Source organism: Canis aureus, chromosome 19 (assembly GCF_053574225.1).
Source record: "Canis aureus isolate CA01 chromosome 19, VMU_Caureus_v.1.0, whole genome shotgun sequence".
Taxonomy (NCBI): domain Eukaryota; kingdom Metazoa; phylum Chordata; class Mammalia; order Carnivora; family Canidae; genus Canis; species Canis aureus.
In genome coordinates this window covers 54,399,080-54,413,512 of record NC_135629.1, presented here as the reverse complement: position 1 = coordinate 54,413,512, position 14,433 = coordinate 54,399,080, and the positions used below count along the sequence as shown (strand labels likewise).

Here is a 14,433-nt window from a genome sequence, read left to right as displayed (position 1 = left end):
AAATTTTAATGACACAATTCATAATTATTAACTATAATCACCATGGTGGACATTAGGTCTTCACAATATGTTCATCTTATGACTGAAAGATTGTATCTTTTGATCAAATCTTCCCCTCCCCGCCCCACAACCCAGCCTCCAATAAATTCAATTGTATTCTGTGTTGTTGTATATTTGACTTTTCTTTAGATTCCATATAAAAGTGAGATCGTGCCATATTTGTCTGTGTCCAGTTTATTTCACTTAGTATAATATCCTCCAGTTTTAGCCATGTTGTTGCAAAGAGCAGGACTTCTTTCTCATGGGTGAATAATATTCATACATATGTATACACACACACACACGTAGATTATATAATAATCACCTTTTCTTTATCTGTCAATGGACACTTGTGTTCTTTGCATACCTTAGCTACTGGTAATAATGCTGTAGTGAACATAGAAGTGCAGATGTCACTTCAAGACAGTGATTTTATTTCCTTTGGATAAATACTGAGAAGTGAGATTGCTGGATGATATGGTTGTACTAGTTACATTCCTGCCAACAGGGTATAATGGTTCTCTTTTCTCTACACCCTCACCAGTACTCTTTTCACTTTTGCAGAATAGCCATCCTAACAGGTGTGAGATGGCATCTTTTTTTTTTTTTAAGATTTCATTTATTTATTAATGAGAGATACGGAGAGAGAGGTAGAGACATAGGCAGAGGGAGCCTGGTGGGACATTCGATCCCAGGACCCTGGGGGTCATGACCTGACCCAAAAGCAGAGACTCAACCACTGAGCCAGGTGGGGAGGGAACTTTCACTAAGTTAGTTCCAATGCCTGTTGTAGGAGGCACGAGGCAGAGCTCTCCACCTCCACTCACTCTCCACCTGTTTTTCAGTCTCTGACCCTCTGAAATCATGCTTGCTTCCTCACCTCTGCTAAAATCACTCTACCAAAAGTTTAAGGAAATCCAGAAAATGCCAGATCCTTCCAGAACCACATCACTTCTTTTCCTTCCTGACCCTTGTGAGACAGTCTCCCCCTCTGACTTCTGTAATATGACATCTTTATTCAACCAATTATTTGTTCACCATAAATGATTACAATGTTTACTGAATAAATTGTTTATGAATAAAATGAATTGTTTATTGAATAATTCCAATGTGTCCTATGCTGTGAGATAGACAAGTTTCATTCAGGGAGAAGGCAGTGAGCCTGCTACCAAGGCTTCTTCCTTATCACATAAAATCCAATCTCTTACCCACAAAACCACCACTCTTTCACACCTTTGTCTCTCAAAAGGGTTTAATGCAGTACAAGTTTGATATAACAAAGCACAGTGGTATAGAGCAAGAAACAGGATTGACATCACAACAGGAAGTGAAACTGGGGGCTGTGAAGCACCCCTCAAGGGGCCACCTCATTCAATCCTTCCACACAACCTTTTCCTCCTTTTCCTCTAGTTGTCAGAATGTCCCTCTTGGCTTCTGGCTCTCTCCACCTCCCTGGCGAGCCTGTCTTCTCTCAAGGCTTCAGCCAATCTCTTTCTTGCATCTTTCACTCTCCACGTCTGTCTCCGGATATCTCCAGGTGTTACTACTGGCTCTCTGCAGATGGATGGAAGGAGACAGAGATCCACTCCTGGGATCATCCCCGCCCGAGCTGAAGATGGTACCATGCTGGGCTCAGAGCTGCTAAGTAGAGACCCCGCAGCCGCATTACCCAGTGAAATTATTTGTGCAATATTTATGAAGTCCAAAGTACTTAAAGTTTCTCCTTCGCTGCTGCAGGCCTGGAGTCCCTGCAGCCTCCTGTATGCACAGATTTGCTGGGGCTTCTCCAAAGTCCTTTCCCTTTCATTGTACCTGACCTCGTTGTCAGGATGAGAAGTTATCCTTGTGACTGGCCTCTTTAAAATGCAACTGGTCAGCCTTACAGGAAGTGCAACTCTTTCATGACATCTCCTCTTGGTCTTGGCTAAATGGACTTGTCTTTTCTTCTCTGAGGTCTGAGGCATCATGTTTCTTTTGAGTTTGCCCTTTGAAAACAAAATGAAACGTATTATTTGAATACAATTGGGGATGAGGACCTCCAGCCACAAAGAATGTTCTCAACGTATTTGGATCTTTCAACCTCTCTCCATGGACAAATGTATCTTGAATTGCACTGTGCATCACAATCTTCCAGAGTGTTGTTAAAACTGAGATTCCTGGACCTCAAGCCCAGTAGGTATGGGGTGGGGCCAAGAACCTACATTTTTAAGGGTTCCCAGGTGATGCTGCTGGTGTAGGCACCACATATTGAGAACTAGTTCCTGGGATGCCATCAAGCAGATATAAGTAAAGGACAGAAAGCTTGAGGTCATTACCCAGTGCCAACTCTGGACCCTTTCCCCTCCACCATCTTCCCTGAAGGATGTTTCCCTCTACCCACCCTAGTCAATGTCAACCACACACATGCTGCTACCCCCTGGCCCACCATCATTTGGACACATAATCACAGGTTTCTTTGTATCCCAAGACTTCAAAATTTTAGTATCTCTCTACTAGGCTTTAGGACACACTACCCTTGGTTATCCTAGCTCTCATGCCTCATCTTCAGTGAGATCATGTCCCTCCCAACCCTGAGACACTCACTGTCTTTCACTTGCACACCCAAATCCCATCTTCACTCAACTATCCTCCTGTTCATAGATAAATAACTCAGAAACACAATATTCTCATCACACAGTTCCATTTTTTGCACAAAGACCTCCATTGTAAACCATTTTCCAAGGTTCTGGTCCAGAACATTCTCCCTAATAATTTTCCTTCTCTTCTCTGTTAACATCAGCTTCTCTTTCTGACTTAAGAATTAGTGTTTCTTAGAAGTCAATCCTGCTCTTACATTTGTTCTACATCCACACCCCTGTCTAGGCCATCCATCCATTTCCCTGGCTTTCAAATACCATTAGCACATCGAACTAGAAATGCCCATAGAATCTGCACAGATCTGACTCCAACTCAATACCATCCTCCCACTCACCTCTTTAGTGATAATACTGATGACTCCACTCACAGTGCCCAGATCCCAAGTTAAACTAACCAACTCCCCAAATAATTCACCACTATCTCAGTGTCCCCAAACACACTTGCTAGTACTAATGTCCTGCCTAAACCCGAGTGTCATTCGGGCCACTTTGCCACCTCACACTCATAACAATGAACCATCATCCATCCACCCTCCTGAATCCATCTAACAAACTCAACACTCAAAAACAAAAACAAAAAATCCAGTCAAGAAATCAGCAGAAGACATAGACATCTCTCCAAAAACAAACAAATGGCCAACAGACACATGAAAAGATGCTCAACATCACTCAGCATCAAGGAAATATAAATCAAAACCACAATGAGATACCACCTCACACCTATAAGAATGGATAAAATTAACAACTCAGAAAACAACAGATGTTGATGAGGATGCAGAGAAAGGGGAGCCCTCTTATAGTGTTGGTGGGAATGCAAACTGGTGCAGCCACTATGGAGAACAGTATGGAGGTTCTTCAAAAAGTTAAAAACAGAGCTACCCTATGACCCAGCAATTACACTAGTAAGTATTTACCTAAAGCACATAAACATAGTGATTTGGAGGGGTAATGCACCCCAATGTTTATAGCAGCAATGTACACAATAGCCAAAATATGTAAAGAGCCCAGATGTCCCTCAGCAGATAAATGGATAAAGAAGATGTGGTGTATATGCACAATGGAATAGTACTCAGCCATCAAAAGGAATGAAATCTTGCCATTTGCAATGATGTGGGTGGAACTAGAGGGCACTACATTAAGCAAAATAAGTCAGTCAGATAAAGACAAATACCATATGCTTTCACTCATGTGGAATTTAAGAAACAATACAGATGAACATAGAGGAAGAGAAGGAAAAATAAAATAAGGTAAAAACAGGGACGCAGGCAGTCCTGGTGGCCCAGTGCTTTAGCGCCGCCTTCAGCCCAGGGCGTGATCCTGGAGACCTGGGATCAACCCACGGCCGGCTCCCTGCATGGAATCTGCTTTTCCCTCTGCCTGTGTCTCTGCCTCTCTCTGTGTGTCTCTCATGAATAAATAAATAAAATCTTAAAAAAAAAAAAAAACAGGGACGCCTGGGTGGCTTAGCGGTTGGGCATCTGCCTTCAGCTCAGGGCGTGATCCTAGGGTACCAAGATCAAGTCCCACGTCAGGCTCCCCATGGGGAGCCTCCTTCTCTCACTGCCTGTGTCTCTGTCTCTGTCTCTCTCTCTCTGTGTCTCTCATGAATAAATAAATAAAATCTTTTTTAAAAAATAAGATAAAAACAGAGAGGGAGGCAAACCATAAGAGACTCTTAACTCTAGGAAACAAATGGAGGGTTGCTGGGGTGGAACTTGGTGGGAAGATGGGGTAACTGGGTGATGGGCATTAAGGAGAGTACTTGATTTAATGAGTATTGGGTGTTATATGCAACCAATGAATCACTGAATTCTACCCTTGAAACTAGTAATACACTATATATTAACTAAATTAATTTAAATGAAAATTTTTAAAAATCAGATAAATAAATAAGACTCTCAAAAAAAAAAAAAAGACTCTCAACTTCTGAGTAATTCTTGAACACCTCTCAGTTTCCCTACAAAATACTATTTCTGCAGTGACCTTTCTTGATCCAGAAATCAGAATTACATTTTCTGTGTTGATTTTTTTTTCAATGTTTACTGGTACCTGTATTATTTCTTTCATATTTTTTAAGATTTTAATTATTTATTTATTTGAGTGAAAGAGTGAGAGAGTAAGGAGCAGGGGGAGGGAGAAGCAAACTCCCCATTGAGCAGGGAGCCCAGTGTGAGGCTCCATCCTGGGACTCTAGGATCATGACCTGAGCTGAAGGCAGACGATCAACTGACTGAGCCACCCAGGTGGCCCTCACTATTTTTCTATAAATTGGATATTCAGTGAAGAGATTACTAATGTGAATTTTAATGTTTTACACCCAGTATCCACTTACTGTTTTGCCTTAGAAGGCACTCAGATATATTAATTGAAAGAAATTATTCAAACTCAAAAATATAATTTCTAGATTTTTCAAATAAATTCACTCGACCACAATTATACAATGACATAATCTCTATGGTGGCAGACTGCACTAAATGATCACCGCCAAAGATTTTTTTTTTTTATCCTTTCTCCCTGGAATTCATTATAGCATTCCATTTATCCACATTTCAGTTAACCAAGGTCAGCTGTGGTCTGAGGTCCAGAAGAAATGGTTAGGAATGTAACCTAACAATACATCACAATGCCTATGTCACTCACCTCACTTCACCTCATCATGTAGGCACTTTATCATCTCACATCATCACAAAAAAGTTGGGGGGGAGTGTACAATACAGTAGGTTATTTTGAGAGAGACTACATTCACGTAACTTTATTATAATGTTTTTATAATTATTCTATTTTATTATTGTTGTTAATTTCTTGTTGTGCCTGCCGGGGATTTACCCCAAAGATACAGATGCAGTGAAATGCCAGGACATCTGCACACCGATGTTTATAGCGGCAATGTCCACAATAGCCAAACTGTGGAAGAAGCCTCGGTGTCCATCGAAAGATGAATGGATAAAGAAGATGTGGCATGTGTATACAATGGAATATTCCTCAGCCATTAGAAATGACAAATACCCACCATTTGCTTCAACGTGGATGGAACTGGAGGGTATTATGCTGAGTGAAATAAGTCAATCAGAGAAGGACAAAGATTATATGGTCTCATTCATTTGGGGAATATAAAAAATAGTGAAAGGGAATAAAGGGGAAAGGAGAGAAAATGAGTGGGAAATATCAGAGAGGGAGACAGAACATGAGAGACTCCTAACTCTGGGAAACGAACAAGGGGTGGTGGAAAAGGAGGTGGGCGGGGAGTGGGGGTGATGGGCACTGAGGGGGGCACTTGATGGGATGAGCACTGGGTGTTATGCAATATGTTGGCAAATTGAACTCCAATTTAAAAAAATAAAAAAATAAAAAATTTATTGTGCCCAATTTATAAATTAAACTTTATCATAAGTATGCAAGTATAGGAAAAAACATATATAAGGTATATATATGGTTCAATACTATCCAAGGCTTCAGGTATCCACTGAGGGTCTTAGAACATGTCCCCTGGGGCTATGGGAGGAGTATCATAGAAGAGTCTGATCACACTAAACTGTTTAAAATGCAAACCTAGGGGCACCTGTGTGGCTTAGTCGGTTAAGTGTCTGCCTTCGGCTCAGGTCAGGATCCCAGGATTCTGAGATGGAGCCCTTCATGGGGCTCTCTGCTCAGTGGGAAGCCTGCTTCTTCCTCTCTCTCTGCCTGCTGTTCGCCCTGCTTGTTCTCTCTCTCTCTCTCTCTCTCAAATAAATAAATAAAATCCTTAAGAAAATAAATAAATTGCAAACCTAATTAATGTACCTTTCCTTTTAAGTCAATCATTTCTATCTTTTTTTAAAAAAGGGACACCATAAATCTCATATCATTCCTGTTGTCCTACCACAGTGATGATACCAATCCTTTCCATACGCAAGGATACCAATCCTTTCCATACGCAGTTTGGAGGGAAAATTATTTGATCCTCCCATTTATAGAGCACTTATTATATGCCAGGTTGAGCACTAAAACCCGTGATCGAGAATTCAACTTAACAAAGTCACTGCCCCTGCCCTGCTTATTTTAATCTTGATACAAGGAAAGAGTTCATACAAAGAGTAATGAATGTCTGATATCTTGTTAGGTATAATTAATGGGTGTGATAAACAGTAAGGTTGATACAGAGATAGAGAAAGAGGGATGGATGAAAGAAGATAGTAGGGAGGGATAACAGGACAAAAAAATTAAGCACAATTATTAATGATGAAGAAATTAGGGAAGGACTAACGGAGGACATATTTGAGCAAAGGATTCAATTAAAAATAAAATAATAATATTTGTAAAAGGACCAAGCACATTGTGGGTAAAGAATTTTCCTGAGAGGGGGACAATTTAAATAGTGCAGGGCCAAAGTCTATGTCCACTCCCCAGAGATGTTGTTGGTTAAAACAAAACAACAAAACAAAAACATCTAGCCTATTAGCCCAAGAAAACTTCATGTGCAAAACAGTACAATACCTTGAACTGAGGGGGCACTTGATGGGATAAGCACTTGGTGTTATACTATATGTTGGCAAATCGAACTCCATATATGTAAAATACCTTGAACATTACTTAGAAAACATTAACACCTAAGAATCCGCTTTCAATACGATATCTCCTCATTTTAAAAGCTCCTGTCCGCTCACTTAAAAGAAGCTTCGCAGAAGGGTAAGTGTACTAATGGGCACTCGTGCCGTCTGTATGCCCTCCGTACTCACCAGAGTAGGCTGGTTTGGGGAACAGGCAGATACAGCTTCCTGCATGGCTGCAGAGTTGTCCTGATGCCTCCACTCCTGATGCAAGAGCCCGTGGCTTGCTAGAAAATGCGTGACTGCTGCCTCTGATTCCCCTTTTATGGAGGAAGGCAGTGGATAAACCAATCAGCAGATAATCCAAAGAGATATCCTGTCTCAAATCCACGGGATTTAAGCAATTCCTAAATCTTTATACAAAGACACAAAAATTGGGGTACCTAGGTGGCTCATTGGAGGAGCCCATGACTCTTGATCTTGAGGTTGTATCTTTGAGCCCCACTTTGGGTGTAGGGATTACTTAAATAAACTCTAAAAAAAACACACAAAAAAATGTGGGGCTATTGACACTGTCAGATATTGTTGTAAATGTAATCATTGAATACATTTGTGTGTGAGATACATTGGTATCTGCAGTTTCTTTCTTTCTTTCTTTCTTTTTCTTTTTTTTTTTTTTGGTATCTGCAGTTTCTATCCACATTTTAATGTTTCCTGTTTCTCCCACTATGGATACAGTTCTTAAAAACAGAAATGGAAGTATCTATGTATAAAAATTTTCATACATCTTATGTTTTATTAGGAAAAAATTAGAAACTGTTTCTTAAAAACAGAATGTCTGAAATATTTATTAACAATTCTAAGGAATGTATCACAAAGACATTGAAATATATTAATATTTTGTGCATCTATATTTCATTTAATTGCTGATGCATTTGAGAATATTTCAGCCATCTTATGTTTTCCCTACCATTTGACCTAAATAATGTTCTTTTACCCTCTTCATTTTACTTACTTTTAATTAACTCTTTTATTTTTTTATTTTTCACCCTTTCTTCTTGTGTTTTCACTCCTATTTTTATTGCATTTACCCTACTGAACTTTGTATTTGCAAGTCTTTTTTTTCTTTTAGCATTTTACTTTATTTTATTTTATGTTTTATTTTAATTCAATTAGCCAATATATAGTATAATACCCAGTAGTCATCTCATTATGTGCCCTTCTTGGATTTTGGGGGGATTTTATGAGACAGAGAGAGCACAAAAGAGGGGGAGGAGCAGAGGGAGAAGCAGGCTCCCCTCTGAGGAGGGAGCCCTGAGGCAGGCCCCCTGGGATCATGACCTGAGCTGAAGGCAGACATTTAACCAACTGAGCCACCCAGGCACCCCTAACTCTTTTATTATTCTATTGTTCTTTCAATAAACTTATCAGTTACAATCATATACAAATCTCCATGTAGTTAATGAGGGGCACCTGGCTCAGTCAGCTAAGCATCAGACTCATGATTTCAGCTCAGGTCTTAATCTCAGGGTGGTGAATTCAATCCTGCCTTGGGTTCCATGCTGGATGTGGAGGCTTCTTAAGAAAAAAACATCTTCATGTAACAATTAGATTATGAGTCCATTACTTAATATAGTCTAATACAATTACTTTTACCACCTTCCCCAAATGCTAATAATTACTTCACTCTTCCAAGTACATTTTTTAACTTTTCTGAGTCTGCTTTATTGTTCTCATGGATTTCAATTCTACCTATATTTTAATCTCCAGAGAGATTTCAAGAATTGCCTCATTAAACAAAATTCATTTGTAATTATAAATCATCCTTTTGTTCTCTTCATTCTTTCCTGCATTTCTGGTTTTCAACCTGGGATTCTATTCCTTTGGACTGAAGAACTCATCTAGTATCTGCTTTCTATTTCAAGTCTGCTAACAATTGAAATGTTTCATCTTAAATTGTTCCTAAGACGTCTTTATTGTGGGCAATATCACTGCTGGGTATAGAATTCTGGTTTTGTTTTTTTTTGTTTTTTTTTTTTAATTTATTTTTTTATGATAGTCATACACAGAGAGAGAGAGAGAGAGGCAGAGACATAGGCAGAGGGAGAAGCAGGCTCCATGCACCGGAAGCCCGATGTGGGATTCGATCCCGGGTCTCCAGGATCGCGCCCTGGGCCAAAGGCAGGCACCAAACCGCTGCGCCACCCAGGGATCCCAGAATTCTGGTTTTGATATGACATTTCTTCTAGCATTTTAAAACGGTGTTCTGTTGATATCAATATTATTTAATCTTTATTTTAATAACACCAATTAACCTTTTTCTTGGTTTTTTGGCATCTGCATTCTCCAAACTCTGTCGCCTTAACTTTGGTTTTTTTAGACAATGACATATCTCCCTGTTGTCTCCTGTGTACTGACTTTGCTTAGGAGATGGTGATTTAGTTACATCTGTGGGTTGGTGCCTTTCATTGACATGCCAGAGACTGTTGTATCTTCACTTCTGATACCACTCTTCTGCATGATCTCTGAGCTCTTTTTTAATTTTTATTCAAATTCAATTTAATTAACATATACTGTAATATTAGTTTCAGAGGTAGTATTTAGTGATTCATCAGTTGCATACAACACCCAGTGCTCATTATTACATCACGTGCCCTTCTTAATGCCTGCCACCCAGTCACCCCTTCCCCAACCACCCACCTCCCCTCCAGCAACCCTCAGTTTGTTTCCTAAGGTTCAGCATCTCTTAAAGTTTGTTTCCTTCCCTGTTTTCATCTTATATATAATTTTTTTATAAATTTATTTTTTATTGGTGTTCAATTTGCCAACATATAGAATAACACCCAGTGCTCATCCCATCAAGTGCCCCCCTTAGTGCCCGTGACCCAGTTACCCCCTCCCCTGCCCACCTCCATTTATTTTATTATTTTTCCTTCCATCTACTATGTTTATCTATTTTGTTTCTTAAATTCCACATATGAGTGAAATCATATGGTATTTGTCTTCCTCTGATTGACTTATTTCATCTCAGCTCTTCTTTTGATCTCACTTTTCTTTTAACTCTGTTTTGAGTTTACTAATAGTGTTTACCCTACATCTGATATATTGGCTAATTGAATTTAAATTAAAAAAAAAACTAATAGTGTTTACCCTATAGTTTTGTTAGGATATTTGCTAACTAGCAAATATCTAGACTGTCTTCTGGTTTAGTAACCCAGCCTTTTGCTGGAATCCATCCCTTCTTAATTACTTAAATTTTTAATTTCAATTCTACTGTAAAGACAGCAGAGGAGGAGCTCAGTTAAGTGTCTGCCTTCAGCTCAGGTCATGATCCCAAGGTCCTGGGATGGAGCTCTGCATCGGGCTCCCTGCTCAATGGGGAGTCTGCTACTCCCTCTCCTCCTTCTCCTGCTTGTGCTCTCTCAAACTCTCACACTATCTCTCAAATAAATAAATAAAATCTTTATATAAAATAAAACTCACCAGAAAGATAGAGGGGATGAACAACCTGAGTGAGAGAAGAAAATGACATCACACCAATCTGGTAAAGTACATCAAGCCAAATCATGTAAAGAATTCTGGCAAATAAAAAATAAAACTGAAAACCCAATAGAAAAGTGGCTCAAAATTCTAAAAAAAGCACACCGTAAAAAAGGATAAACAAATACTCAATTACCGTGTTAAAAAATAAAATGTTAAAAAAAAATGTTTAACCTCTTTAGTTTCAGGGAAATGCTAATAAAAGTCACAATAAGAGACTATAAAACAAAAAAAAAGAGAGACTATAAAACAGACATTAGTTGAAATGACAAGAAAGCAGTAGTCCCAGGAGCTGCCCAGGCTATGGAGCAGTCAGATCATTCCAGTATGGCCAGTGAGAATCTAAATTGGTAGAACCGGTTTGGAAAGTCAGTAGCCTCTGATGGAATGATTACATCCTCAATACTGTGCACCTATGTTGGCAACAGACAGGTTTTAGTTTGGTCAGAATGACTGGAGTCTAAACAGCTCTTTGCTAGAAACGAATCAATTGTGTTACCTGCAGGGAATGGATATATACGGTGGTGTCTGCACCCAGTGGAACTCAACCCGGCAATAGGAATTCACAAATAACTACAGAGAAGAATAAAAATGGACCTCACAAGTGTGATGTTGAGCCACACACCCACGGAAACAGCCTCAGGACAGCAAGATCCCGGTGGTGATTGACGGCTGCTCCGGGACTACACAGGAAAGCCCCTGGGTCCTTACAGAAGCTCCAGGCCCCAGGGGCTTCCAGGAATTATCTTTCCAGTGGTTGTCAGAGTAACTGCAGCACGCTGGTGGTCGCTTTCAGGGTTGGTTGGGGAGGGTGACTCCCCTGGCAGCTCCTCCACCCCCTCCTTACCTCCCCTTTGAGCCTCCCCAGAGGGCTGCAGAGTCCCAGCATGCATGTGATCACCTCCAGCTGTCCTGGGAGATGAGGTCCTGGTCTTGGTGCCACCGGCAGTCCCGCAGCTCACGCTCAGCAACGGAGTCCTGGTGGTGTATCTGCGCATGTTCTGAGGTCACAGAGGGCCACCAGTTATCTGCCCAGGCCTGGTGGCTCCATCCCTCCAGGCCAATGCACGTGAGGAATCAATATTGGAGAAGGATCCATCTCAGTCCATAGAGCAAAGCACATGCAAATCCCCCTTGCATTTAAGGAGAGCAAGGCTTCCCGGGGTCGGCCAGCCCCTCGCTGCGTGGGCACCCTCAGCCAACCACCCCGAGATCGGCCCCTCTTCCCTCAGTACGTTGGTCCTCTAGCCCTTCTCCAGCTGCTGTCAACTGCCCGCGTGGCAGTCGGAGGATGCACCCCCGAAGGTCTGGGGTCCTGGCCCATCTCTGCACTCAGACCTCTGCCTCCCACACCAACTCGGGGACCAGAACCTTGCCCTGTGGCCCATCGCAGACCAGCCTCCCAGGGCTGGAGGCGACTTTTCTAAAGGGATTGTCCCCAAGAGCCCACTCCTCTGTCAAGAACTGGCAAAATGCAAATGTTTATAGCAGCCATTCAGGAACAGTGGACATCTGCTTCTTCTAAGGTAGTGTACATGACCTCAGTCACCCGCACTTAGGAACACCACAAATGGAGATGCTGGGGGCTCTCACCCAGACCTTTGCTCTGGAACAGATGCCATTGTGAAATGAAAGAGACACCCTACAGTTTGGGGAGGAAATAGGGGGATGGGGTGACTGGGTGACAGGCACTGAGGGGGGCACTTGATGAGATAAGCACTGGGCGTTATACTATATGTTGGCAAATTGAACTCCAATAAAAAAATTTATATAAAAAAAGTTAAAAAAAGCAAATCTCATTTATCACAAAGAACTAATACACAAAATAGATAAAATCTCTGAATAGCCCTTGCTGGTGGGGGGGGGGGCGTCCAGAGGGAAAATAGAAGAAAGACTTCAACAGACATTACACCAAGGAAAGCAGTTGAAAAGCTGTCCAACATCACTCCATTGAGAGCAATGAAAATGAAATCCACTGGACATACCAGAATCCAGGCCTTAGGGTGGCTGCAATGAACATTGTGACCCTAAGGAGGACTGGGGAGGATATAGCAGCTGGAGTTCTAGCCCATTCTTTGTGGGAATGAATGCAAATGGGACAACCACTCAGGGGAAATGGTGTGTAATTACTTCTTCATTAATTATACACTTACCATTTGCCCCAGCTTTTCTACTCTGATACGTTTACTTGAGAGAAATGAAAAGGTTTGTTCATAAAAGCACTGAATGCCAATGGCCAAAAGCTAAATATGACTCCAGTTTCCTTCAACATTCAAAGGATTTTCAAACAGTAACCAATCCCTCACAGGGGATGCTACTCAGCAGTGAAGAAAATGAGATTTTTAAATTTGATTCCAAGTTTAACTATAGTGAAGTTATTATAAATACTAATATTTGATTTAATTATTTGGAAGATTATAAATCTACCATGGAAAACTTAGCTCTTATAACGGGAAATCTTTTGAGATCTGCATACCAATCAAGTGTATCTGGTCAAATTTAACTTTGGAATTGAGTACCTTGTAACACACACTGGATTTCCAAGCTCTGAACAAAGACAAATTATAACATATCTCACTCATCGCTTTAGTGTGAATTATAATTCAAATGATAATATTGGATTTCTTGAGTTAAATAAAATGTTTTAAAACTGTAGTTTATCTAATCTAAATGTGTTTGCTCCAAGTTTGGAAATGACATAGAGCATTTGTTATATATCTATTGGGCTTGGCTGGATGAAGCCAGTGATAGCTAAACCCACAAAAGTGGACAGGGTTGATTTCCCAAAGAAAAGGAAGCTCCAACAGCCCCTAGAGAGTGTAGTCACCCACCCTGATAGTATGTACGTGCATACACACACAAACTTAAAAATGTACCAAGGTTCCATCTCTTTCTCTGTCACACACACACTTCTCCTTACACAATTACAAAGGCACATTCACAAATACAATGTAAACTGGCACAAATCCAATCTAAACTGGCCTGAGATCAACCCCAAATTTCCGTCAGAATTTCTCAAATGTCAAGGTACCGCTAATCTAAGAAGTCCTCATGGCTGCTCCCAGAAAAGGAAGTTGGAAGCCAGATTATTTCAACAATTGGTGGGAATCAAAACCAGAAAGTTTGTCAGGATGTCTTGTGCATTTCCTTCTGCCTCTCTTAAAAGTTCAATACTTATGGATAACAATTCCTGTGATATTCTTTTTTATAAATAAATTCTTCTATGTAAAAATTCCACTTCTATTTACAATGTAAAATAGAAAATAGACAAATAAAAATAAGTATTTCATGAAATGAATGGATAGGGTAGAGCAGACAGTGAATATCAGTTATGTAATACCTAGAGAATGGGGGTTGAGTCAGGGAACAGGTTATACTGGAGGAATTCTAATCGCTGATTCTGATTACATCTACCTCATTGTCTGAGTTATCCTCAACCTTTCACCTCTTCCTAGTCCCTCCTATTATTTAGCACCAGGGCCAACCAATCACATCAGACCTTGCTAACAAACCCACTGATTCTGCCCCATATGACAACACGTGGAGGATTCCCCCAAGACCTCACTCTGTTCCTGCACTCTTCTCCCTTTGTGAGGCCATAGGAACATCCTTTCCAAAACTCAACCTCTGTGAGTGCCCACCTTCAATGTCAGTGGTGTTTGCACACTTGGGTCCAAGGAATCTGCAGGGTT

The 14,433-nt window shown here is 40.6% G+C and overlaps 1 protein-coding gene across 4 annotated transcripts; it reads right to left on the bottom strand.

Moving 5' to 3' along the window:
• Positions 1 to 1,273: 1,273 nt before the first annotated feature.
• On the bottom strand, positions 1,274 to 11,754 carry LOC144290715 (methyl-CpG-binding domain protein 3-like 5). 4 transcript variants are annotated; one of them, XM_077860209.1, is made up of 3 exons: positions 11,589 to 11,754; positions 7,391 to 7,521; positions 1,274 to 2,024 (listed from the first exon to the last, which is right to left on the bottom strand). In XM_077860209.1, exons 1-3 carry the CDS (start codon positions 11,737 to 11,739, stop codon positions 1,446 to 1,448), a joined length of 861 nt encoding a protein of 286 aa, XP_077716335.1. In that variant the 5' UTR covers positions 11,740 to 11,754; the 3' UTR covers positions 1,274 to 1,445. The 4 variants fall into 4 exon arrangements, with proteins under 4 accessions (XP_077716335.1, XP_077716336.1, XP_077716337.1 ...); XM_077860210.1 differs by having other exon boundaries at positions 11,643 to 11,754; XM_077860211.1 differs by lacking the exon at positions 11,589 to 11,754 and adding an exon at positions 11,339 to 11,472.
• Between the last annotated feature and the right edge of the window lie 2,679 nt (positions 11,755 to 14,433).